We start from the raw sequence: 25,153 nt of genomic DNA, 5'->3' as shown, positions 1-25,153 counted from the left end.
GTAACAGCTGTGGTCTGGAGTCCTCCAGATAATCAAAAGGTAGTTTCTGTGTGCAGGAGAATCCTAAAATAGCACAGAAGTATACATGTTCAGAGGGGAAGGTTGTGTTTTCCTTCAGTAGTAAGTAAACAGCCTCCTATTTTATAGTTTTTACCAACTAAGTGAAGATCTCAAGATCACACCATGACAGGGAAATGAGAAAACATGAGATAGACCAGAGCTTTCTCTAGAGTTTGAGGACAGAGAACGTCTCTGTGCCTGAAGATGTTTGTGTTGAACACAGGGCTGGGTAGCATCTTTGTTCGGAGCTTCAGTTTCTATTTGACTTTGAGGATGCTGTCTGGAAGGGAATAAGGAGACCAGGTCCTTTAGTTTTCTGGCAGGTATGGTCTTAAGAATTCCTATACGTCAACGTACTTGCTGCACTTTTAGGTGTGGATTTTCCAAATATAGGTGTGACAGCCATGTTAAGCTATAACGTAGGGGCTGAGAGTATAGCTCAGTGGAATAGTGTGTGCTTAGTATGCATGATGCCCTGGGTTCAGCCCCAGCATTTTTGTTGTGATGAAACAAATGAATGTTATTCCTTGCTTACATAATGCTATTAAAATGCTTACAGGCCTATCCAGTGTATATCCTGTGGATGGCATGCCACAGCAATCCATCAGAGATAGCTATGAATTCAGTCCAATACACACTCTTAAATTTACTTAAAACATTATGAAATTTCTAAAAAATTGACTGCATTGCATGACTTTTGGCCATGAGTGTTGTCTTGGGATTTCAAAAGGTTGGATGTTCCTAGACAGAGCTGATCCAAAGCAGTTTATCTCCTGTGGGATGATCATCTCCACCGCACCTCAGTGTCTGATCATTGCCATGGTTTCATTTCCAAACAGGACAGTCATCTGGGACAAAAACAACATCACCGCACAAGGCTTTCAAGATATAGCCGTTGCTATGGAAAAGTAAGTTTTAATTAGGATTCTTCTCTGACACAGCCCTGAAGAACCAATGGCCTTAGTGCCTGGAAGAAACCGTAGGTAGAGATCAGAACTTTTTAAACGAGCCGTGGAGTTCAGGAGGACAGTGGCTTTGCCCTGATGTGAGTTTTCTCATGTGCAGCACAAGGGCTGAGGTGCTGATCTGCCAAAGCAGATGGTCCTTAGAGTCACCGTTCCTCCTGCTTCTGTGGCCCACAGTCTCTCTACACTTGGTTTACTCTTCTGTTTATCTGTACAACAGGGGTGGGAGGGGGAGGTAAAGGTAGGGATGGGAGAGTTATCTATAGTCCAGAAAATAAAAGTGAAATTGATTAATGGTGAGTCCCAAGCTTATCTTATTGCTATGACTTTTTTAATTGTAATTGATAGCTACAATTGTTACTTGCTGCCAAATGTATTTTTTGATCAAAGAAATAAAAAAAATAACAATACTAGACACAGATGAAAATAGCGCTAGACTCTTCTCTTTTCTATTTTGTCTATTGTCAGACTAAGAAATCCTTCCGAGCAGCTCCAAAGCAGAGAAGTAGTTCTAGCGCTCACCCAGAAGAACAAAGCATCGCATGGAGATGCTTTTGTAAACCTTGAGCGCATTCACAGAGGTTGAGGCAAGGCAAAGAGGGAAATTTCACTGAGTTTACTGGACCCGAAGGTTGTTGGTCTTGGGGACCTGAGACAGAACTTGATATTAGCTCATTGATGAAGGTACTATTGCCAGGCAAGCGTTCCAGAGCATCTTGTCTTAACTGCTGCAGCCTTAAAAAATGTTAAAGATGACATTCTCTTACTGGAACTTTTGCACATGGACCTTGTGCTTCTAAGATGGGGAGGAACTGTATCACTGTTTGCAGGCAGGAACTCTCTATCTGCCCTCAATAGTCTCCGGGTCTAGTGTGGATGGATGCAGCAAGAGTAGAGCCTGGCTGCCTTCAGATTTCAGAAATGCTCTAAGTAGATCCTCAGCCTTGGGCGGAAGATGTTCTAAAACACTGGGAGATGGGGGCAGCCACGGACAGCCCCTTCCCCAGGAAAGGAAGGAAATTCTCACTATCCTAGATCACTGCCCACCCCAATTTCCTGTAGGAAAGGTTGGTGGGAGGAGCTTCAGATTCAATGTGCTGTCTCCAGCCCCATCAGCGAGCATGTGGCCTATCTCACTTCTTCATTTATCCTGTTTTTCAAGGGAGAGGATCAGAGTTAATGTTCTTCAAATGCTTTCTTTTTTCTTCATTTGTTTCGTTGGGTTTTTTTGAGACAGGGTTTCACTAGGTGGCCCTAGCTGGCCTTAAATCACAGAGATCCACTTGCTTCTGCCTCCTAAGTACTGGGATTAAAGATGTGTGCCACAAGACCAACTCCAAATACCTTCTGCTTGAGCCAGGAATCAGAGTGCAAAAATCAGAAGGATTCATTTCCTAGTCCCCCCACTCCCTTGAAACCTTGTCTTGCTATGGTAGAGCATGCTGGTTTCAGACTTGCAAAAATCCCCTTGCTTCTCTCTGCCTTAGAGTCCTGGGATTACAGGGCAAGTACTATGCCTGGCTTCCTTGTTTGTAGTAACACCAGGCCGTTGCAGAGTGTAGGAAAGTAGCTTAGCATATCACAGTACACCATCTCCTCCCAGAGTTGTCAGTGGCTACAGAACCATCTGTGTCTGCTGCTGCTCTGTCCCTACAGGAGGAACAGGGATCTTTGCTGTGTTCACATCCCAGCAGTCATTCCCAATCACATGGAACACTGTCATTCCAGGCTGGCATTTAAGAGAAGTCAGGAACACACCCTGTTAGTACTCAACATGGAAATGCCAGGTGCATGGTGGTGTCTCTGGATCAGTCAGTCATGGCTGCCGTGCTCCAAGATGCCAGCTTTTCCATATTACTGTTGTTTAAATAAACCATGCAGGTCTGGAATGTGATAAAAAATTGGGTGCAGGAAAGATTATAAAAAGATTTATAGTCTTTTAATTCCATTTGGCTGGTTCCTTTTATAAACAAACAACTGTGCAACACATAAAACAAGATAAAAATTAAAGTTGTAGGGATGGCAGCCTTCCTTTGTTTAATTCTATATTGAAGTTTATTCTATCTCGTGGACTGGATGGCTCTTTTCTCTATGAGGAAACAGTGATCTAAGTTGTTGCTGCTAATAAAATGATTTTTTTTCTTGATTATTTTTTATTGCTAGTGACTTATTGCTAGGGGGGTTAGTTGCTAAGCCACTCCTCCAGTGATAGCCACCTAGATGTCCATGAGACTTTCAGTTCCTCACTGTTTGGAGATCTAAAGCCTGACCCTGGTGTTACTACATTGTATGTGGAAAATGCCCAGGTCACTCCCAAATGGTACCAATAGATCATTTTTTTCTGGACAGCAGGCTGTAGAAGTGGACAGTCACCTTGTGGGTGGGGATGGACAGGCATCTGCTCTGTGTGTGTGTGTTTGGCGTGTGTGCTTCAGAGCAAGTGGGAATGGTTGTCCGGGCACAGCAACACGAAGCAGGGCAGGCTCCAATTTCTGTGCTGTTTTTCACCTCAGGTAACTGTCCTCTGCACTCTTGAGTCTGATTAGTCTGCCAACAGCAGTTTCATAGCATGGGCACAGTACCCCACAGTTGGTTTTCACACCTGATGGGCTTTGGCTGATTTATTAGGCAAGCTGTACAGTGGCTCGCAGGGATCAGGGTCCCTAGCCAGGCAGGCCACCCTTTCTCCTAGGCTTATTCTAGAGATGGTTACCTGTTATGGATATATTTACTCAAAGAATGCCAGAATAGAGAATCTATTTTGTGGCTGCTAATGGCTTGGCATCTTTTTTGTTTTTATGTTTCCTTCTTGTACCCATTTTAGTCTGGCTATCAAATGTGATTGACAGGTACCATCAGTTCAGTGGATAACCATGAAGCCATTTGATACTAGACTTTCTTTTTAGCTTTCTCTATCCATCTTTCTAGTCCAGTGAGAAGATTTTTGTCTTTCATGTTAATTCAGAATGGAAAGCAAAAATAAATTCATCAACTTCATTTCTGTTTTGTAGGACATTGCAAATTAATGGTGTCATCCAGCACTAATGAATATGAATATTAAAAACCACTCTGCACTTGAGGGCCCTTTGATGGCTGGGTGACTTGGGGAAGTATTTTGTTTTTGTGAGACCTGGACTTGTTTTGTAACCTTGACTGGCCTAATACTTTATGTGTCACCTATGCTGGCCTCAAACTCAAAGCAATCCTCCTGCTTCACCCTTCCCAGTACTACTAGGATTACGGGTGTACACCAGTTTAGCAAAAATAAAAAGATATTCTTTTGTGTGTTTACTTGAGACAGCATCTCTCTAAGTAGGCTGGCCTCGGGATTAAAGGCATTCACTACCATATCTGACTTTTAAAAGATAATATGACAACTATATTTTTATCTTAAAAAAATGCTCAATTGAGGTAGCAGAATGTTATTTTAAAATGTATGTTTTCTGTTCCTTTCTCCAGGAACTACACACTGAGATTCATGCCGATTCCTATGTACGATGCTTCCCAAGCTCTTAAAACAAACCCCGAAAAGACAGAAGAAGCTCTACAAAAGGTATTGAGAGCTGGGAGGGTTGTGGTGGCATGTTCTTATGAATCCCGGCACTGGATAGGCAGCGGCAGGGGAGTTCCTGGTGCTCATTAGGTCGTCAGCATGCCCTAACTGTTGAGTTCTGGGCCAGAGAAAGACTGTCTCAAACACCAGAGTGACAATGGAGGTTGTACAGGCAGATCCTTGCACAGGCAGATCCTTGCACAGGCAGGTCCTTGCACAGACACACTTCCTCCAACAAGGCCACAACCACTCCACAAACCCACACCTTCTAATGTTACTCTCTATGAGATTATGGGGTCAAATACATTTGAACTACCACACATACATGCACAACAAACTTCACACATAATTTTTCTTAAAACAACAAGACACTAAAGCTCCTTCATGGTTTGGTTTGTGAATAGGATGGCTGGCCTTGGGAAAGGTCTGGGAACACAGGCCCTGCCAGCCTTGTCTCTACCAGTTGTCTGTATGAAATGAGCTTCCTGATGAGCAGATTGCTCTCAGGCTTTGGGCCCAGTGTGATCCAGCTGTGAAAAGACAGGGATGGAGCCAAAGAACCGAAAGCCTCAGGTGTCTGTCACTGTTTGGAACCTCTGTAGCAGAACATTTCCCATTGATGTGTCACCTTGGCAAGAGCTGGCTGCTGGGAGGCATTGAGAGGAAGCCCACGTGCTCCAGCTCCAGGGGGCTCTGTGCTGTGTTAAAGATGCTTCAAAGGGGGAAGGGAGCTTTCTTTTCTCCTGTTGCCTCAGCTGTGTTTAGTGGAGAGGCTCTTCTGCTTTGCTTTCTTGTTTCCTGGGATGCAGGTAATTACTGTCTGGGTTTTAATTGTTTCTAATTGCTATTGAGTAGTAGTTATTTTAGCATATGGAAAATGAAAATGAAAATGTAATAACAGTAAGAGCTTCACAGTTACTAGGCATTCTTAACTAGGGAACCATAGTGACAAATTAAAAGGCAAATGGTTACGGCACATTATTAAAACAATAAAGAGGGGAAAAATAAACCAAGATGGCGCAATTTACCCACCTTAAATCATTCCTCTCTCTTTCTGAGACAGTGTCTCACATAGCTCAGCTTGGCCTTATATTCCTTTTCATCATGCCTTTGTCTCTTCTGATTTCACTGCGTATGATCTCTTATGCTGCAGCTGCTAATGTTTATAGGAAGAAGTGTGCATCTGTGTGTGTGTGTGTTTGTGTGTGTGATGGCTATTAGGCAGTCACATATACAACACTTTGTAACCAGCGTCTTAGTTTCTTTTCCTCTTGTTATGATAAAACACTCTAACGGTAGCAACTCAAGGGAGAAAAGGTTAACAGTGGCTCATAGTTCCAAACTCTAGGCCATGGCAGGGACTCCATAGGTGTAGGGACTTCAGAGACCCTGCTCACAGTACATCTGAGGTCAAGAAACAGAGAAAAATGCTTGTGTTCAGTTTACTTTCTCCATTTTGTGTGGTCCTGGGTCTCCTGCCCAGAGAATGGCCCTGCCGGTGATTGAGATGGTTCTTCCCACATCCATAACAGTAAATCAAAACACCCTCCTCAGGCATACCCAGAAGCCCATCTCCTAGATGAGTGTGATTTGAACTCTGAACCCTCTCCTCCCACCTACTCATTGCTGGGATCATAGGCACTCACCACCATGTTGTTTACACGGTGCTGGGGATTGAACGTAGGGTCTCATGTGTGCTATGTAAGCACCCTATTAACTGAGCCACATCTCCAGTCCTCAGATTGTTCTTTGAAAGTATATTTATGTTTTGAGACAGTGCTCTGTATGTAGCCCAGGCTGTCCTAGAACTCATGGTGCATCCCAGGATGACCTTAAGCTCACAGCGATCCTTTTGCTTCTACCTTCAGAGTATCAAAATTATAGACTTTGAACACCATACCCAGCGAAAGCCTTCTTCCGGGTGTTCATTCTAACTAGTTCCTCCTGCGCCCTCTGTCAGAGAGTGCCCACCCCATGGTCTGTTGCTCTTCATAAACTCTTCCTTTTCACCTGGTTATATTTGGACCTTCCCGGTGTTCAGGAGAGTTTGTGTGGAAACATACTAATTGTCAAATCACTTCAAGGTTTCTTTTTTCTTTTCTTTTTTTTTTTTTGTAGGAATATGTTTTCTTATTTTCTATGACTTTATTAAAATCCAACCTGTTTCAAGAAACTATGAAAATTTGGTAGATTATTAAAATTTTATGCCCAGGTTACTATTTTTATATTTTTATTTTATACCCTTTCTCTCTCCCTCCCTCCATATTTTCCCCCCTCCTTATATCCCTTCCTTGTCCACAACCTCTCTTTCTTCCCTCTTCCTCTCTCTCTTTCCCTAATCCTCCTCCTCACCCCCTCACCCCCACCCATGCATACCTTCCTCTCTTCCCTTCCTTTCTCAAAATAATTAGCCAGATGCTGATTAGTTCTGCGGTGTGGATGAGGCTGAGGTTTGGGGGCACTGCTGCCCTCCTTGGAAGAGCATCCCTTTTGAACTGCATGGTAGTTTAAACATGCCACCCAGGAATGAGAAGCCTGAGCCGGCTACAGCTGCCACCAAATACTGCCTTATCTCTGTCAGTTTCAGAGTCACCCAGCAACGACTTCATCTACCTGAAAGCTCATTTTCCAGCTAAAAGCACCTCTGATAAACTCCAGTGTCAGAGCGCTGCCTGAGCCTGAATGGGTTGTGGGCTCAGAGAGCTAGCTGGCGGGCCAGGCTCACTGACTCCTTCACTGATAACTTCATTCCCCGGAGAGCAGAAAGGTGTTCTTGAGAGATATGTGTGTTCCATTTTCAGATAGAAAATTATCTGCTCCGGAATCACGAGACTAGAAAATATCTTCAGGAGCAGGCCTACCGCCTCCAACAGGGAATTGTCACCAGCACCACCCAGCAGGTAAGGGCACCACCCAGCAGGTAGGGGTACCACCTAGCAGGTAAGGGCACCACCCAGCAGGTAAGGGCACCACCGTCCCCTCACTGTCAGCAGAGGCTTGCAGAGCACAGTTCCAGTAGGAGCTGGCTTGGGGAAATCTCAGCAGATGGAAAGAGAGGAAAGTGTATTTGAGGTATAAAGAAGAAACTGTAATGGGAAATGGAATCCTAGAAACCTCGAGCTAAAGGGGAAAAGATGGTAACTGCTGCTTTGTAAGTGTTGGAAATTGGGAGACTGTGAACGTGACAGCTCAAGATAGGGGAAGAGGAAGAAGCTGAGCAGAGACAGAGCTGGGTTTCACTGGGTATTTCATGGAATCCAATGCTATTTTTGATCACTAGTATATATGAAAAAGAAAGATACATTTAGTACGGAAACCAAAGACAGTGATTCAGGCCTGTAATCCAGCCTGGGAGTCAGAAACAGGAGGATTAGGAGTTCTCTATGTACAGAGTTTGAGTCAACCTGGGCTACATAAGACCCTGTCCCAAAACATTAAAACAAAAACATACAAACAATAGCAAATAATTGAAGGTCAAAACCGCAGTGGAATCAAGCCGGGTGGTTATCTCCGAGGCAAGGTTGAGAGGAACTGACAGGATTGATTGTGTTGTCTCGGAGTGCTGAGTGACCCCACCTTCTTAGCCAGCTCAGCACTGATCACAGGTGTTACTTAGTTACAAAAGTAAAGTAACATATCCGTGTCAAGAAAAGTTTTTTAAAATATTTCTTACCTATCAGAACTTTTGAGAAAGTATTATTTAGATTTTGGCAGACCTTAAAAATTTAATTTTCCCCCTGTTAGGGACTGGTATTACTTGAGTATTTTACAGCCTACCGTTATTACCAGCTTTTATTTTTTTTTCTTAAGATCTATTTTTATTTTTAATGGGAGGAGCACATATGTGCTTATGAGTATAAGTGCCCACAGAGGGCAGAATAAGTATCAGTCGCCTGGGAGCAGGAATTACAGGTTGTTGTGAGCTGCCTGATCCGTGGGTTCTGGGAATCAAACTCAGGTCCTCTCCAAGAGCAGCTATGCTCCTATGCACTGAGCCATCGCTTCAGCGCTGGTTTCAGTGTTTAACCTTAAAAGCAGCAAGACTGTTACATTGAAACTTTGCCTCTTATCCCTTAATGAGATCCCAAAATGTAGGCTTCTTAATCCAATATTATTCCAACTTCTTTCTGATTGAGAGGGCAACTCCCAACCTCACACCAAAAAACAAACAAAACGAAACACCAACAAAGACAAACAACCGAAAACCTCAAAAAACGGAAAATCCCTGACAAACCAAAAGCCCCCGACCGTGTCTGAAAGTGTCTGTTTCTCTAGTGTTTGTTATTTCTAGTGTTTGTTTTTCACATCCCATCCCATCTTCTCAGTGGAAAGCAACTGCACACAGGACTGGGCTGTGAATGCTTAACTCTGCCTTGGTGGCTCATTCTGAATTATGTGAGTTATTACATACTGGGTACGTTGCCACCTTTCCCTTCAGCAGGGATTTCCTGGGATTTTATGACTAGCTATTTTCCTACTTGAATCGTTTCAGCAGTTTCAGGGGAGATGTACCTTGAAGTGCTGAGGCATTTAAATACAGGAAGAATAGACCCTTTGTGACAACTGTTCCTAACCCCTAACCAGTGGCCATGCCCCAGAAAACAAGTGTTAGAAGGAAACACTGAAATCCCATGGCTCTTCTTCATGCATTGGTTTTTGTCTGGTGTCTTTATCTAGAATTTTGTAAGAATCAGTACTGTCTTTGTGCTTTTGAATTTCCCCCTCTCCCTCCCCCACTGGATAAATCCTCTTAATCAGGTATTTGGAAACTTTGTCTGATATAGTGAATATTCTGGGCTTTGTGTCCCTACTGCAGGTACTACCTTCTGCCACTGTAGACATGGACATATACCGTGTACCATGCATACAACCGTGAACTTGGCTATGTATTAAAAATCACAGACAAAGTCAGGCCCAGAATTATCTGACCCCAAGCTCTAGTTTTTCTCCTCCAAAGAGCCATTTTCTCAACACTCTTTGTTGAGCTGATTTTTCTCCTGGAGATCATCACTTGGCTAACCTCATTCAGGAACATTCTGAAACATGCCGCCTATATGTGTCCCCTGAAATGGCTCTCAGTAATTTTCCTCGTCAGCAAGTCTAAGAGTCCTTTTTTTATTGAGGCTATTTCTCGTGTTGCTCTGGCTAGTGTCTGATTTCCTGTGAAGCTGAGGATAGCTTTGATGCTCCTGTCTCCACATTCCCAGTAGATTATAGACCTGCACCAGCACACACACACACTCATACACACACACACACACACTCACACACACACTCATACACACACACACACTCATACACACACACACTGTTAACTGCAGATGTTTCTTCCCACTTCTGTGTTGACATTGCTTGGGGACAGAGCAATTATCTTACTCAGGATTTTCTCTCTTCAGCATCAGGTGTATGGGTGTATTTCTCTTGAATAAAGAAATAGCCATAGAGGAAAAGAACATTGTTTCCACAAAGCTGTAACACTGAGAGTGACTCAAAATGGCATCTATTGCGAGCAGTTTCTATGCTTTGGTTCAGCGGTCCCGTGGCTCTTAAGGAGCCTGCTAGTTCCTGCAAGTGTAATATGAATCAGTTGTGTGATGAGGTTGCTGAGAAGCCAACTCTGCCCTTCTGCCAACTCAGAGGACAGAAGTGGGTAATCCATCTCTGCCCACTCCTTCTGGGTTACAATTCATCTTCTTGAGGGTTTCAGATAGAGCAGCAAATTCAGGGAGGTGTATCTCAGCTGGGCCAGCCTGCTGGTGACCATTGAACTGCACCACTGTGAAAACAATTATTAATGTTACGATTGGGAATGTTAAGACCAGAGAGCTGAAGGAAGAAAAGAGAGTCATGTTCAAATAGATTCATGATGCTCTCTAGGACTCTTCAGGTTCTCAAGGGGAAGAGGTCGCATGTGTGGCAAGAGTTTAGGAAGACAGATCAGGACACAGATAAAGAAAGGTCGTGCTGAGTAGAGGCAAATGAACTTACCCATAGAGCCCTGGCAATCTCCGTCTCTTTTTCTGGTCTGTGATAAAATGCTCTGACAAGCATCTTCGGAGAGAAAGGCCTTACTGTGCTTCACAGTTCTAGGGTCTTTCTCACGGCGGGGAAGTTGAGGTGGCAAAGCTTTGCAGCTGCTCAGCATATAGCATCCACAGCGAGGAAACAGGGAATGGAGGTGCGTGTTCCTACTTAGTTCTCTTGTCTGAATGTAGTCCAGGGCCCTATCCAGGGAATGGTGCCTCGATGCTATCAAAATAATCCCCTACCAGCCAGCTCAGCGGCCAGACTCCCAGATGATTCTAGATTCGTTCGAGTTAGCAAATAACACTGACCACAGCAGTCGACACTTTTATGTGTTAACTTAAAAGATAATGTGCATCAGATGGAAACAGGAAGGTTGGCTGGAAGGACCACATTCCTCTACCACGAAGCTTTATAACTGATTAACTAGAGTGGTCTTTTTGCTGTCTCCTCCTGTAAATGTTTTCAATGATATACATTAGGGGTATGACTTATAAAATGATAATGAAACACCTAGACACCCCCCCCCCAAGTTTTAACTTGGCCCTTTCCCCTATATCATCTTAAGTAAATAGCTTGCCTTTCACATCGCCTAGACTCCAAATGGTTTTGGTTTTGTTAGAGTCTAGCAAATGCTTGGACGAGCCCTTATAATATGAATTTGTTTCATTTGAAGAACTAAAATTTTATTTTCCTTTTGGCTTTGAAAACTGTTCCATGTGGAGACCATTTTTGTGGAGTTCATTTAAACACTCTCTCCTCCGTGAACGCTGATGGCACGCACTTCAGGGGGCTCTTTAGTATCAGTGGAGAGGATTGACTTTATTGGGCTGTTTCCACAGGCCGCTTGGGTTGATCCTTTGTGGCTTCAGATGTGTGTCTGGTTATCTTCTGAAATTAGAAAATCATTCTCAGTGAGATGTGAATTATTGATGACCATTTTTGTTTAGATCAATATGCCAGTTTGAAGGGTAAAGATTTATGTCCATCATGGAGAGTTTTAGAAGCACAGAGTCAGCACTCTGCTGGGCATGTGGGAATGAATACAGAGAGTATTCAAGCCCTGCCTGGAAGCACAGATTGGAGGTGGGGAGTGGAGGCGAAATGAGAAACCCTTCACAAAATTTTCCTGTGAGGGGCTCAGGACCGTCACTTAATAAAGCCTGGGAATCTCACGGCAGAATGGCTGCCATGTGCATCGCCCTGCTCTTCCCGGGCCCTCGTCAACAGGATAGCGGCTTTGAGAGGCGCTGTCTTCCTCGATTGCCTTTATAATGCCCCAACAGACATTGTGAGCCTGACTTCATAAAGGGAAAGGTAAGAGGGGAGTCAGCACTGCAGCAGGAGACCCTGGCTCTAAGGCCAGCATCTAAGTCTATTGTGCTGTTCTGAAAACACACTCCCTCCCTCTCCTAGGGTCTCTCGATGCGGCCCTGGCTGTCCTGCAAATTGCTATTGTAGCCCATGCTAGCCTCAAGCTGGTGGTGATCCTCCTGTCTCTGCCTCTAGAGTGCTGGGATTACAAGGCCTGCAAAATGATCACAATTATATTTCATTTTGTAATGCTGGGGATTGAAGCCAGTGCATCAAGCATGCAATGCAATTTCTACCCAAAGAATCAGATCCCCTTTTTGGTGAAGGCTCTGATGTTTTGGAATTTGTAGGAGAAGAAAGGGAGATTTTAGCTTCCTGTTGACACAATATCAAATTATTCAAAATAAAAAAAAAAGGTAATTTAGTTTTAAAAAGCGAACAACTTTGTTGATTCAACTGACTTACCTGATGGGGCAGGACACTTATAGATTGCTTTTTTATATTCATTTGTTTCATTCTTTATGCATTCATTTCATTTTATCTATTTATTTTTTGTATGTGGGAGTAGGAGGTAGGACTGTCTGTGTGCCTTGCATTTCCCAATAGAGATCAAAGGGCACCTTCCTTGAAGCACCAATTTTCTCCTTTGTCATATGAATTTTAGGGATGGAGCTCAGTTCCTCAGGTTGGGCTGCGTGTACCTTTACCTGCTGAACCATCTCGCCAACCCAACTATTGTCATTATTATTATTATTATTATTATTATTATATTTTAGTGTTTGTGTTTAACGTTCCCAGACTGACTTTGAACTTGACTTTGTAGCTGAGGATGATTTTAAATTGTCCATCTTTCAGCTGCCTAGCTAAACATTTTTTTCCAGGACCATAAAATAAGCAATGCTTAGCTGTGATGAAAATGCCAGAGGAAGGTCTTGGAAGCACCGTGACTGTTATTTACTTGAGATGAGTCTGTTCTCTGACTTCCTTTCCTGCTGCATACCCACACTTGGCAGACTGTATAAAATAGAGGCTATTGCAGCCCATAGTCCCAGAGGTGGTGAGGACCAAGAGTGAGACCCTGAGCCAGGGATGACCATTCCACATAACACCCGCCACCATGGGAGAACTGGGTCACTCACGAGCAGGTCTGCCCCAGGGCAGATTTAAAATAAAGATTCTGTAACCATCTGCTACTGCAATTGTGTACACAATGCTCTGCTACTTCCTTTGTGTTCTTTACTTCAATCCTGGGCTCAGTAAAAATGATTCAAGTACAAATGGCTTGTGAGGCAAAGCTGCTGGGCTAGACACTGGATGACATTAACTTACTCGTCATCCACACTAATAGGACAAGACACATCCCACCTTTAGTGACTGAGACAATCTGTTCTTCAGCTCGCTCTGTAGCCAAGGATGACCTTGAACATCTAGATCTTTGTGTCCCAACCACTCAAGTGCTGGGATATCTGATGTGTGCCACCATGCCCAGTTTATACAGTACTGGGACTCAAACCCAGGGCTTCACGGTTGCTAGGCAAGCATTATGCCAACTGAGCTACACCTCCAGTCACCCCAACTTGCTTCTATGTTTTGGTGGTTCTCAGTTTATAAAGAGACACACTTCATATAATAGAATTTTTAAACTGTTAATTTCCAGAGACTGTTTTGGTTTCGATATAATTGAGACCAACTGGCAGTTGTCAGCATTCTATTGTCATGTTGTTAGTCTTGGCACTGCAAGTCATTGCTTTGCTTCTCCAGCACCTCTCCCTTTGTCTGACACACACGGGGCACTTGATGACAGTTAATGAGAGTCGCCGTCTAGCAGAACATCACTGGGAGCTACAAGATTTGAATCATTAAGATGATTCACTACACAGTCTTCTTTTTAAGGGATAAAAGAGACCAAAATGCCTTACATCTTGTCCTGGAGTTAATGTGCCTTTGGTTGCTTGCATGTTTAGTTAGACTGATTTAATAATTGGTTAACCTCCCTTCTGGAAGATGCCAGCACGAGGTTTTCAACCTCATGCGTTCTGTTTTCTTGACTTTTTATTGTTCATTCTGTGCCTTCCTTTCTGTACCGACTCAAATGCTTCTCTGGTTTGTCCAGATGATTGACAGGGTATGTGTGAAGGTTCAGGATCACCTCAACTCCTTGCGGTCCTGTGGGGGCGATGCTATTCAGGAGGATTTAAAGGCAGCAGAGCAGCTCATGCGTGATGCTAAGAACTCTAAAACGGTGAGTCTCTCCTTGGAATTTTGTGAGAATCTGTATTGTGTTCGTCCGGTTTGTACCTGTGCCGATTTCTAGCAACTGAAAGTAAGGAGGAAAGTTGGCAAGTGTATCAGAGTATAAATCTGAGAGCTGAGTAACTGACGGCACAGCACTTCCTGCCACCTGAGACAGGACACGTCCTTTGTGGTGAAATCTGGTTCCTAAATTACTCACCACTGTAATCCTAGAATTCGGGATACTGAGGCAGGGAGGTTGCAGCAAGTTCGAGGCCAGCCTGGGAAGCATGGTAAAAAACTGTCTACAAAGACTCTACTCCCCAAAGTGTGACTTAACAGAAAATAGACTCAGTATGAGTCAGAACCTGGACTCTTCTGCTGTTAGGGTAATATAAGTAGGGTTTTGTTGTTTTGGTTTGTTTTCGTTTTTCAAGATGGGGTTTCTCTATGTAGCCCTGGCTGTCCTGGAACTTACTCTGTAGACTAGCTGGCCTCAAACTAAGAGATCTGCCTGCCTCTCCCTCCCAAGTGCCATTAAAAGTGTGCACCACCACTTCCTAGTTCATATAAGTAGTTTTATTTAGTTGTTTCATGGTTGTTTAACTTGCATTCATTTGTGTGTGTGTATGTGTGTGTGTATGTGTGTGTATGTGTGTATGTGTGTGTGTGTGTGTGTGTGTGTGTGTGTGTGTGTGTAAGTCAAAGTGTAACTTATAAGACTCTATTCTCTCCTTTCACAGTGTAGGTCCCCGGGATCAAACTCAGTTTGGCAGGCTTGGTGGTACATACCCACTGAGCCATCTTACTGGTCCCAGGATTACAGTTGCTGCATGTCGTGTGAGGGCCCTTACTAGTCAAATGGTCCTATGGTGAAATAATAATATATACTGAGCCATTGTCCTTGCATCCTGCCCCAGAGCCTCTAAAATCCCTGGGACATTCTGAGTGACAGAGGTGACAGTAGCATCTTTCTCCACTGGTAACCAAAGCTTTCAGTGTAACAGCGTTCGTTTTAGTGAGCGGATGTGGAGGAAGCAACTCCAGGGTGAGCGTTGGCTCTTCTATCCAATCCACAGCCCCTGCCAATGGGAAGACTGGGTCAGTCACCCGTGACCAGTGACGTCATCCACCTGCCTCTAATGCAGCTTCGAGGGAATCTTAAAGCAGGGGTTTAGATTACTTTTGCTTGATGCCAGCAAGGGGCTTGGAAACCGGCACATCTGAAGATGACATGGAAGCCTCTCCCCTAAGCCTCTCTAGAGTCCTTTTCCTTAAGCCCAGGTGATGCTCTCACCCCTGGACCTGGCTGGAAACCCACCAGTGGAGAGCAAGGGCAGATTAGTGAGGCATTGCAGCAGGATCTCTGAACCTGAGGCCTAGGTGGCGGGGACCCCTTGACTTCATGATCAGTTTTCCCAAAGTGCCCACGATGACCTAGGATTGGTGACTGACAATGAAGTGGCATAGCCCCATAGGTCTGAGTTCTTATGGTGTCTGACAGTCTAGGCAGAGAGTATCAGAATTGAGTGGAATCATGGGATAACCAATTGGTATTTGAAAGGAAGTGGCATTACCAGTATCCTTGGTGACAAAGTATGATGAAAATAGCTTAATGCTCACACCCCAGACAATGACAGGAATGTCCAAAGGACACTGACCAACTCCACGGCCTCAGAGCTGCTGAGTGGCAGTAATGGTTGTGCTGTCTGCCAGTGTCACTGCGGTGATATGTTAGCATTGCTGCGTTTCATGAACATGAACAAATGCCAATAAAGAGCCTGGGCCTCAATTTACCATCTGCGGCTTTGGCTGAGGATCGGTGGTCTCCAATATATTTCTTTACCTCTCCATAACTCCACAGTGGTCTTAATTATTATTAAAATATTTGTTCTTACAACGAGATTACTTTCCACATTTCTTACAGTTGCTACCGAATTTATACCACGTGGGCGGAGCTTCCTGGACAGGGGCCAGTGGCCTGTCATCCAGCCCCATTCAGGAGACCCTGGAATCAATGGCCGGAGAGGTCACAAGAGTTGTCGATGAACAACTGAAGGTCTGTGGGTCCCATTATTCTGGGGCATGAGTTTGTGATGATGTAACTGTTTGATAGCATTCCATGCTACAGCTGTCTGGATTTATAGGATGCACGTGTATGTGTGTGAGTATATATGTAGTGTGTGCCTGGGTGCTTACACTAACTGGGTAAACACATGGGGTAGAAGTCAGTATGACATCTTTGTCTGGTGTAAGTGTTTCAGAATGCTTTCCTACATAGTTAGTCTCACTTTTGATGACAAGTCTCAAAATGCACTTAATACGATTGGTTGTTGCTGTTGGGGGGCAGGGATGATTTCCATATAGAGGACTCCAAAAATAAAGTGCTCTGGGAAATTTACATTTGATTTTGAAAGTGGAAAACGTGGTGGAGACTGTGTATGAGTACTGCCATGCTACTGACATGAATAAGTAGAGTCATGGTTAGGGATGGATCAACAGACTTATTTAAGATGAAACTATAGGCCACACAAATGAACAGAGATCTGCTATTCCCTTACTGCCTGAAGAAAGACTAAGACTTTAGAGGACGTGGGTAGCCTAAAAGCAGCTTTTTCTAAAGGTAATTTCAAAAACCAGCTTCCCAGAGACATTTCCCATTCAGAAGGATTTTTATCTTTCAAGGATGCCTTGAAGTCGAGTTTCTCTAATTATTTAATCTCTTTTCTTCTGAGAATGTAGCTTCTGCAGTAAGTGGAGGAGCTGGGGTGCCAACAAATGGCACCTTTACAATATGCTAATTGCGCTCTAAAAATTAAGCTAATAAGGCAGAAAATGCTTGGATTCTTAGATGATTCCATCTCCCTCTGCATGTCCCATAGACACACTCAAGTAGTGTGTGGATTTTATTTACAAGTGGCTATTTGAATTTGTACTGAACAAAGAGAGGCAGAAAAGAACAGTGTGCTAGACCTCATGGTAGCAAATTGCTCTTGGATCCTTCTGCACATGGCCTGCCTGTGCAAGGATCTGCCTGTGCAAGGATCTGCCTGTAATGATTTGCCTGTACGAGGCAGATACTTTCTTACATTAATAATAAGCAACTTTTTAACTTATTTTTGACTATAAAAAAACAAGCAAACAAACAGAAAAACACAAAAAGCTAATGAGAAATGCTTGAGTAATTCCAACAGTAAATTTGTAAAGAATTACTGAGACAGAAATCACATCGAATTCTACCTAGGTACTCCGTCTTATGTCCTTGTGAGGATGCCATGAAAAGGATCAGGAACCTTTTACACCCAGAGTCACTCTCACAAGTGCAGTTCTAGTAGTGAGAAAGTATTTCTAATGGCTGCATCAAGGCTGCATTCTGCTGCAGATATGTACCTACTCTAGGTTCTGATGAACTTTGTTAGGGTAAATGTGTGTAATTGTCCCATTCCTGGGTTGCTCATGGTATGCTTTTGTATGGATTGGCAAATGTGTCAAGCAGTGCAAGGAATTGCTTGTTTATCGTATTCTTAGCAGTACCGAGTACAGCGTGACACTTGTAACATTTTTAATGTAATGGGTTAAGAAAAGAAAACCAACCTATTGTATAATTTTATTTCCTTAACAGCAAAGTAGAGCATAAGTATTTATTTATTTATGATGCTAGAGCTTGGCCTCGGGGCTCTATGCTTGCTGGGTAAGCATTTGATCAGTGAGCTACACACCCAGCCCTGTGTTTTTACTATTGGAAATTGCCTATTTCCATCTGTTTCCTCCCTCTCCTCCCGTTAGAGCATCCACTGTAAGAATGGCTGTCATTTAAACTGCCATAAAACGCGGTAACAGGTCCCTTTCTGTCCAACAACTTCCAGCTGTTGCTCCGTTTTCATCTTGTCTGAGCCACAGACTTCCCTGACCTTAGCTGTCAGTTTCCCCCAAAACTGCCTAGAGCAGCCGAAATGGATTCTAGGTAATTTTTCTTAGGAGGAACTAGGGTGCAAATATCCAAAATAAGATACATTTGCATTTAAAAGGCCTGAGATAATATAGATGCTCCTGCTCTGTGCCTAGGCTTTCTGAGCCTCCAACTCATAGAGATCCACCTGCCTCTGTCTCCTGAGTGCAAGGATTAAAGGCCTGTGCTGTCCTGCCAATTTTCCTCCTTATAAAAACCATGCAATGCATTGATTTCCTTAAAATCATAGACAATAAATGGATTTTGGATGTTTTAATGTAAAGTCTGATTTTTTTTCCTTCTGGCTTTACATTTTAACATGTTTATTTGGGTCTGGAAAGCCCTTGCTTTCTCTTCCTCAGACTTAAATGGTGAAAGTCTTCCCTGGTAAATTTCAGATTCACTTAGGATATGAGGCCTGATGGGTTCAAGAACAATTCCGTGCAGTCAGATCTTGCTTTATTCAGGAGAGTTCTTTTTCTGTGTTAAGGGTTTTTGCTCCTGCTGCTGTAGTTGCTGCTGCTGTCATTGCTGTTGCTGCTGCAGTTGCTGTGGTTTTGCAGTACTGGGTTGACATCAGGATCTTGAACATTCGAGGCAGATCCTCTACCACTGAGCTACATCCCTAACCCTAGACTGAGTGTCTCCAAAGCAAAAGACAAAACAGTTTCTGACCACTCCAGTATGGACATTATGTTTGCCATCCAGAAGCTCAATACCACCAAGTGCAAAAGGGTGGCTGCCATCTTAAAGATATCAATCCTGCTTGTTTTACAGACAATGTATAGGTTTCCTAATACCCGATGGATGTGTTAGTTATTTTACAGTACACACCCTGAGACTGTCTTAAAGGTCCTGAATTCTGTCACATTTCAGAGTCAGGGCCTGCTCACTGAGAGTCTTCTGAAGACAATAACACAGAGATCAACAGAATGAAAACAGTGTCAGGAAAGCTGGGGTGGGCCCAGCCTTCACATCAGCCTGGCTTAGCTTTCCAGAATTAGGAAAAAGAGACTGAGAGACGGTGACATTACAGAATATCTGGAATTGGGAATTGGCAGACTGACTGAAGAACACAGAGCAGGAGGGGTGGGGGGATCCTAAGGACCAACAGAGTCCAATGGGAGGAAAACTTCCTCTTTCTCTGGACCCCTGGGTGGAGCCTGGTCACTCGCTGCTCAGCACCTAAGAAAGCTAGGAGGCAGTCAACCGATGCCAGCAAACTTCTCCACACATATAGGCAGTATCCAGCTGGGCCCAGTGCTCGAGGAGGATGCAGTGTGCGGCGAACTCCTCGACCAGCGAGAAAGAACAACCACCACACGAGGATTCTTCTCAGATCACGCTTTAATTGGAGTGCCCTTGGTTGAAGGAGCATGAAGCGAGAGGGGGCAGGGAACGAGGGGCAGGGAACGAGGGGGCAGGAAGCCAGGGAGGGCAGGAAGTGAGAGGGGCAGAGGCCCCGAGAGCGTTCAGGCAGCTGCTTATATCGGGAATTGGCACACGGGTCGCCCTGTGATTGGCTGCGATCATCAGCTGACACCAGACTGCGTGGGGATAGGCCCAAGGACCCTTATCCACTGCGCATGCGGGAAGCGGGGGACACGCAGCTCTCAAAGGCATAGCCAAATATGGAGTTGTTTATAACCAACAAGACAGGATGTCGGGCCATCTTGTAATGGCGTTCTTGTCCGGCTCGCTACAGCGGTGAAGACAGTTCATCAAGACAAACTGAGATGGTGGGGCTGCAGAAGAAGCTCAGAAAAGAAGAGCACGAACTACGCTTGCAGGAGATCAAGCCCCAGTTCCCAACACTGACAACAAGCCGTTCACAACGACATACTTTAGCTCCAGGAGATCCTATGCCTTCTTCTCCCACCCACCCATCCCCAGCCTACATGATTAAAACTACATCTTTAAAGGAAAAAGAAGGAACAAGTCACTGACCTTCCTTTGTAAACTAAAGAACCAGCCTTCATTTACAAGATACTGTGTGGACTAAAAAGCATCCTGGTTGCGATTTATTTTGTAGAGTGAAGTGCCACCTTGCTCTGTCACTTGGTATGAGGGCTATAGGTGGATAATTTTATTATGAAGCTCCATTTCAAATTTGGGTCTTTTCCATAGAGCAATCCTACCACCCACTTTGGCAAATCTTTTAACATTAGTGCACACATTCCTCACCTGCAAAGGAAGATCCCTTGAGCAGCTACCCCGTCCATCTGCACAGATGTTGGAAGGGTGGGTTGTGTGGTATAATTTCTCAGATGCTGCAGGGCTGTGAAAAAGCATGTTTTGGCTGTTGCTTGGGAGGTTGTTTTTAGGGTTCTCTGTAAATGCTTTCAGCTGTTGTTATTCATGTTGCTTATAACTACTGTTTTACCTAATATGAAAGCTTTTCTCTTTAGAAAGAAAATTGGCAGTCATTTCGGTGATTTTGTTGTTTTTCTGCTGTTATGTTTTGGGGGAACTATTGAATGGTTCATTATAATTTAGAGGTGTCTGTGTGATTTAGGAAATCACACGCCTATTTTAGGGACTTCTAATTCTCAAGTTTGTATCTGTCAAGCAGGCTTTCTGGGACCTGGGGGCTCCGTCTGCTGTGGCAAGTTGCTTTGTAAAAGGTGGATACTTGCGTGCTTTATTCTTCTCATCCATGGCTTCGTGTTCTGTTCAGATGCCTGTGCGAAGCACAGGTTCTGCCAAGTCTCTGATTTAAAGTGGTCACTTGAGCTCACCAGTCGCCCCACGGTTATAAATCTCCTAGGCGGCCTATCTGGAGCCCTTGGTTGTGCTCCAGGGGGTTCCTGCCCTCCAAGGACTGGGATAACACACTTTGAGTGTTCCGCTGGCTATGTCATTACCACCCTCTTCTGCATTGCAGGGTTTGCTGGAATCCATGGTGGATGCCGCCGAGAACCTCTGCCCCAGTGTGATGAAAAAAGCCCACATCCGACAAGACCTGATCCACGCCAGCACCGAAAAGATTTCCATCCCACGCACGTTTGTTAAAAATGTCCTCTTGGAACAGTCTGGAATTGACATTCTTAACAAAATTAGGTATGTCCATTGTGTTAGTAAGCTGAAGGAGCCGCAGGGTGTGAGACACGGTCCAGCTTGTGGGAAGGACAACAGTGTTGGTGACTTTATCATCAAGGAGGGGTGTGTTGAGATGTGTCTAACAGACTGAGAAGGTTGTGAACATAGCTGTGCACACAAGCAATATACATAAACATAGGCTGTCCACACAAGTAAGAGTCTAGCTGTCTTATAGCTGCATCACCTAAGAGCACAGAGTCTGCAGCTCTCTAAGGAGTTTATATATAAGGGGAAGACATGATGATTGTAATTCCTAGTTTGTGATTCTGGCATTTATCTTCCACTTTCTAAGTCACTGGCTTGAAGTCAGAATATTTCCCTCCCCTCTTTCCGTCCTCCCTCCCTCCCTGCCAGTTTTGGTATTGTTGTTGGTTTAGTGTTTGGTTTCTTGGTTTTGGGTTTTTTTTTTCTTTTTTTGATGAGGGGTCCTTAATCTATAGTACAGGCATTTCTGACACTCTGTAGCCCAGACTAGCCTGAAACTCATAACAGTTTTCCTGCCTCAAATTACTAAAGTGAACCATATTTTCATCCCAGGTTAGGATGCAAACTTTGAAGTCTGCAGGTATCTGTTGGAGAGGCTTGAGGAGTAAGTCAGGATTTCAGTATGTAGAAGATGTAGTTACAAACTTCCTTGAGTTTTCATGTTGAGGCTCCTGGCTTCATCCATCAATACCGCATTATACTCGGTTCATCCTCCTTATGCTTCTTCCTTAGGGAATGAGATGGCTGGAAGCCAGACATTTTAACTTTCCCCTTTTACCTGTTTCTGAATATTGATAAAAATATTTAGATGAGCAAGAAATTTAGCAGTTGTGAAGAGCTAGGAATAGTACGACCACACAACAATGAAGCCAAATGGCCCCAACCAGAGCAAACCAGCCAGCCAACCAGTCTCTGGGCTGTAAACCTTACTCAGGAAACCTACAGGCACTGGATGGCCTCGGACTGGTGACTCGGCTTTGCATCCTATTGGTTTAATGAGTTCCTGTTCTTTACTGGGATAAAGTCTAAAGCAGTTTGAAAAATCTGAGAAATTAGAGAAAAAAAAACTGAGTTTATAGAAGCATGAGGATTTTTAACTTTATTCATTCCAGTCCTCACATTGTGCTTACAAACTGTTACGTAAGGCTCAGCTTTGTTGTTGAAAATAAATATTTAAGTATCACGTATTTGAAATATAAATATTGAAAATGTGGCATGTTTAAGTATTAAATATCCCCCTTAAATATTAGGATGAAAACCGTATTAGCCAGTATTCTTCCATGGCAGTAGTTCAGTCACCAATACAACGTGTGCTGATGTCTGTTCTGTAGTATCAAGCTCTTTTCCTTTTTTCTGTCCCTCTTAAAAATATTTTCATATTAGCACATCATTATGCATAAGAATGGCTTTCATTATGATATTTCCACACTGTGCATGACGTGTTCCCCCATATTCACCACCGCTCCTGCTCCCCTCTCTGGCTAATCCTACCCCTCTTCCCAACCCATCCCCTTCTGTTTTCATCAGCAAATTCTGCCGAATACGGTCACCTTCCTTTGCATGGGTAAATCAGTTCTATGTCCATAGACTCAGTTCTTGAATTTTTTGCAATGCCTTAAGCTGAGCCCTGGCAACTCGTGTACATTCACAGATAATGCAGGCACATTTGTACGTATGAGAGGTCACACGGGGTGAGTGACCCCAGCAACAAATGAGAGAACAGTCCAGAGGCATCAAACAATAATGGGATTTGTAAGCCTTCACTTTGTACACATTTTGGAGTTCATAAACCACCCCTCCCCATCTTGAGAGAAGGAGAAAGAGAGATGTGAAGTACCATGTCTAGAGGGTTAGAGATGTAGTCTCAGGCATGGCTAATGAGAATTGGGAAATACTTGTTACCACCAGACTCCAGCATCCTCTGGAAGCTCGGGTAGGACTCTGTCCCTTGTTTTTGGTAGGAGACAAGAGTGAGTCTCATCTGGAGATCCCTGATGTGTTTAACTAAATGTTGTTCTCGGCATAGCATCATCTTCATTATTGTTGTAATAGGTGTGGCGGGGCTGCGTCCCCAGCACCCCGGCCGCCTGGCTAGCTTATGCCCCGAATTAACAACACACAAACTGTATTCATTTAAATACTGCTTGGCCCATTTCTATTAATGTGTAGAGCACCAAGGTGCGCTTACCGGGAAGATTCTAGCCTACGTCCATCCTGGGTCGGAGCTGAATTGCGTCTGCCCGGGAGAGGGGAGCATGGCGTCTCTCTGAGCTCACTTCCTCTTCCTCCCAGCATTCTGTTCTGTTTACTCCGCCTACCTATGTTTTAACCTATGAGGGCCAGCTTGGCTCTTTCTTTATTGCTTAACCAATGAAATCAACAGATTGATATATGACACTCCCACATCACTTCCCCTTTTTCTGTTTAAACAAAAAAGAGAAGGCTTTAACTTTAACATAGCAAAATTACATATAACAAAAGAATTATCAAGTAAAAGTTACAATCTTTATCATAACTAAGGAAAACTATAACTATTCTTTAACTCCATCAAAGACTCCAAAAAGATACAATATTACCTAAGCAAACAAAAAGTAAGCAACTTTCAAACTCTAGAAATGACAGAGACATCTCGCTGCCTGGACAGTCACCCAAAGTTCCTCTGTACCATTGGGGCATCAATCTTCAGCCTTCAGGCCCATAGTATCCAGCAGACATTTCCATGAAGCAGGAAAATTCAAAGTGAGTTCAGTCACTATCTGTTGTGTCCTGCAGAATGTCTTGCAGACTCCTTCATGAATCAGGAACCCCGAAAGATCATCTCACCTTTAGGCAAGTTCATTAGTCCTCTCTCTGTGGGTTCTCTGTTTCCAGTTTATGAAATAGTCCAGGCAAGAACAGTTTCTTGCCCAAATGGCTATCAAACTCCATAAGGATCCTCTTCGATACCCATCTTCCTCTTAAAGTGGATTGGTGCTGCCAGGAGCAGAGTGTCTCATTGTCATGAAAAACCCTAAGTTATTAAAACATTTAAAATGCCATATTCTATAATCTTTGAAAAATATTAAGAATGCCTATCTAAAACATATCTATGTACATTTAGAAAATCTTAACTAACATGACTACAAGCTTGACTATTATGATTATCTATTAAGAAGCTATATATATTACATTTTTACATGAACTACACAATCACAATACCTTAATCAAGATCAGAAACACATATACATTTAACAATATTGACCTTAAATTTATATCACTAAAGCAAAATCCATGTCAATGCAAGTTATTCATACCTATATCACATTATCATCAACATCTCTAGTTTAGGTCAGCCTTCGACTCATGGCTCTCCTCTGCCTTCTGAGTCCTGGGATTCTGATTGTGAGCCATCACCCCCAGCTTTAAAGATAATTGAATATTAGATAATCAAATATCAGTGACACTTTGCTTCATGAAAAAGTATTGAAGAATCCTCCTGGAGATTTACACAAGTATCAGAGTTAATCCCCTTCCTTCTGCACCCGAGCAGCAATCTTCCTGAGTAGGGAAGTCTCGGTAGAAATCGTCACACTTAGGTTATAGGGATTTCCCTTCTGCACAAATACACATTCAACCTTGACTTTATGATTAAGTAAATTTGTTCTGACAGCTCATTTGTATGTTCTGAAAACATAAAAATTGTTGGCTTCAAATGCAGACTAAGCTCATAAGACAATTCTAGAATGTAGGTATGTGATTGACTTCCTAATGTTCTCCTCCGAATCTTGGACCCAGGTACACTTACACTTTGGAGTAGGGCGATTCATGGATGGTGAATCCATGTGAATGGCTGAAATGTGAGCTTGTGAATGGCTAAAGCAGGAGCCATCTGGTAGGAATCAGAGCCTGCTACTTAAAAACTCTAAGCCTCTTTCTGTTTCTGAGGAATTGTCTGAGGTCAGATTGAGAGGCATCCAAACTGAAAATCGTAAT

General features: G+C 43.5%; 1 protein-coding gene across 15 annotated transcripts in view; it reads left to right on the top strand.

Moving 5' to 3' along the window:
• Carmil1 (capping protein regulator and myosin 1 linker 1) overlaps positions 1–25,153 on the top strand; it is a 261,752-nt gene that overhangs the window by 190,460 nt on the left and 46,139 nt on the right. For all 15 annotated transcript variants that reach the window (XM_026782902.1, XM_026782904.1, XM_026782899.1 and 12 more), the window contains 6 exons: positions 900–968; positions 4,485–4,578; positions 7,380–7,478; positions 14,030–14,158; positions 16,076–16,207; positions 20,982–21,157. In XM_026782902.1, the coding sequence (XP_026638703.1) occupies positions 900–968; positions 4,485–4,578; positions 7,380–7,478; positions 14,030–14,158; positions 16,076–16,207; positions 20,982–21,157 (699 nt within the window). The remainder of the gene's footprint in view (positions 1–899; positions 969–4,484; positions 4,579–7,379; positions 7,479–14,029; positions 14,159–16,075; positions 16,208–20,981; positions 21,158–25,153) is intronic.

Source organism: Microtus ochrogaster, chromosome 16 (genome assembly GCF_000317375.1).
Source record: "Microtus ochrogaster isolate Prairie Vole_2 chromosome 16, MicOch1.0, whole genome shotgun sequence".
Lineage (NCBI taxonomy): Eukaryota > Metazoa > Chordata > Mammalia > Rodentia > Cricetidae > Microtus > Microtus ochrogaster.
This window is presented reverse-complemented; position numbering and strand designations above follow the sequence as displayed.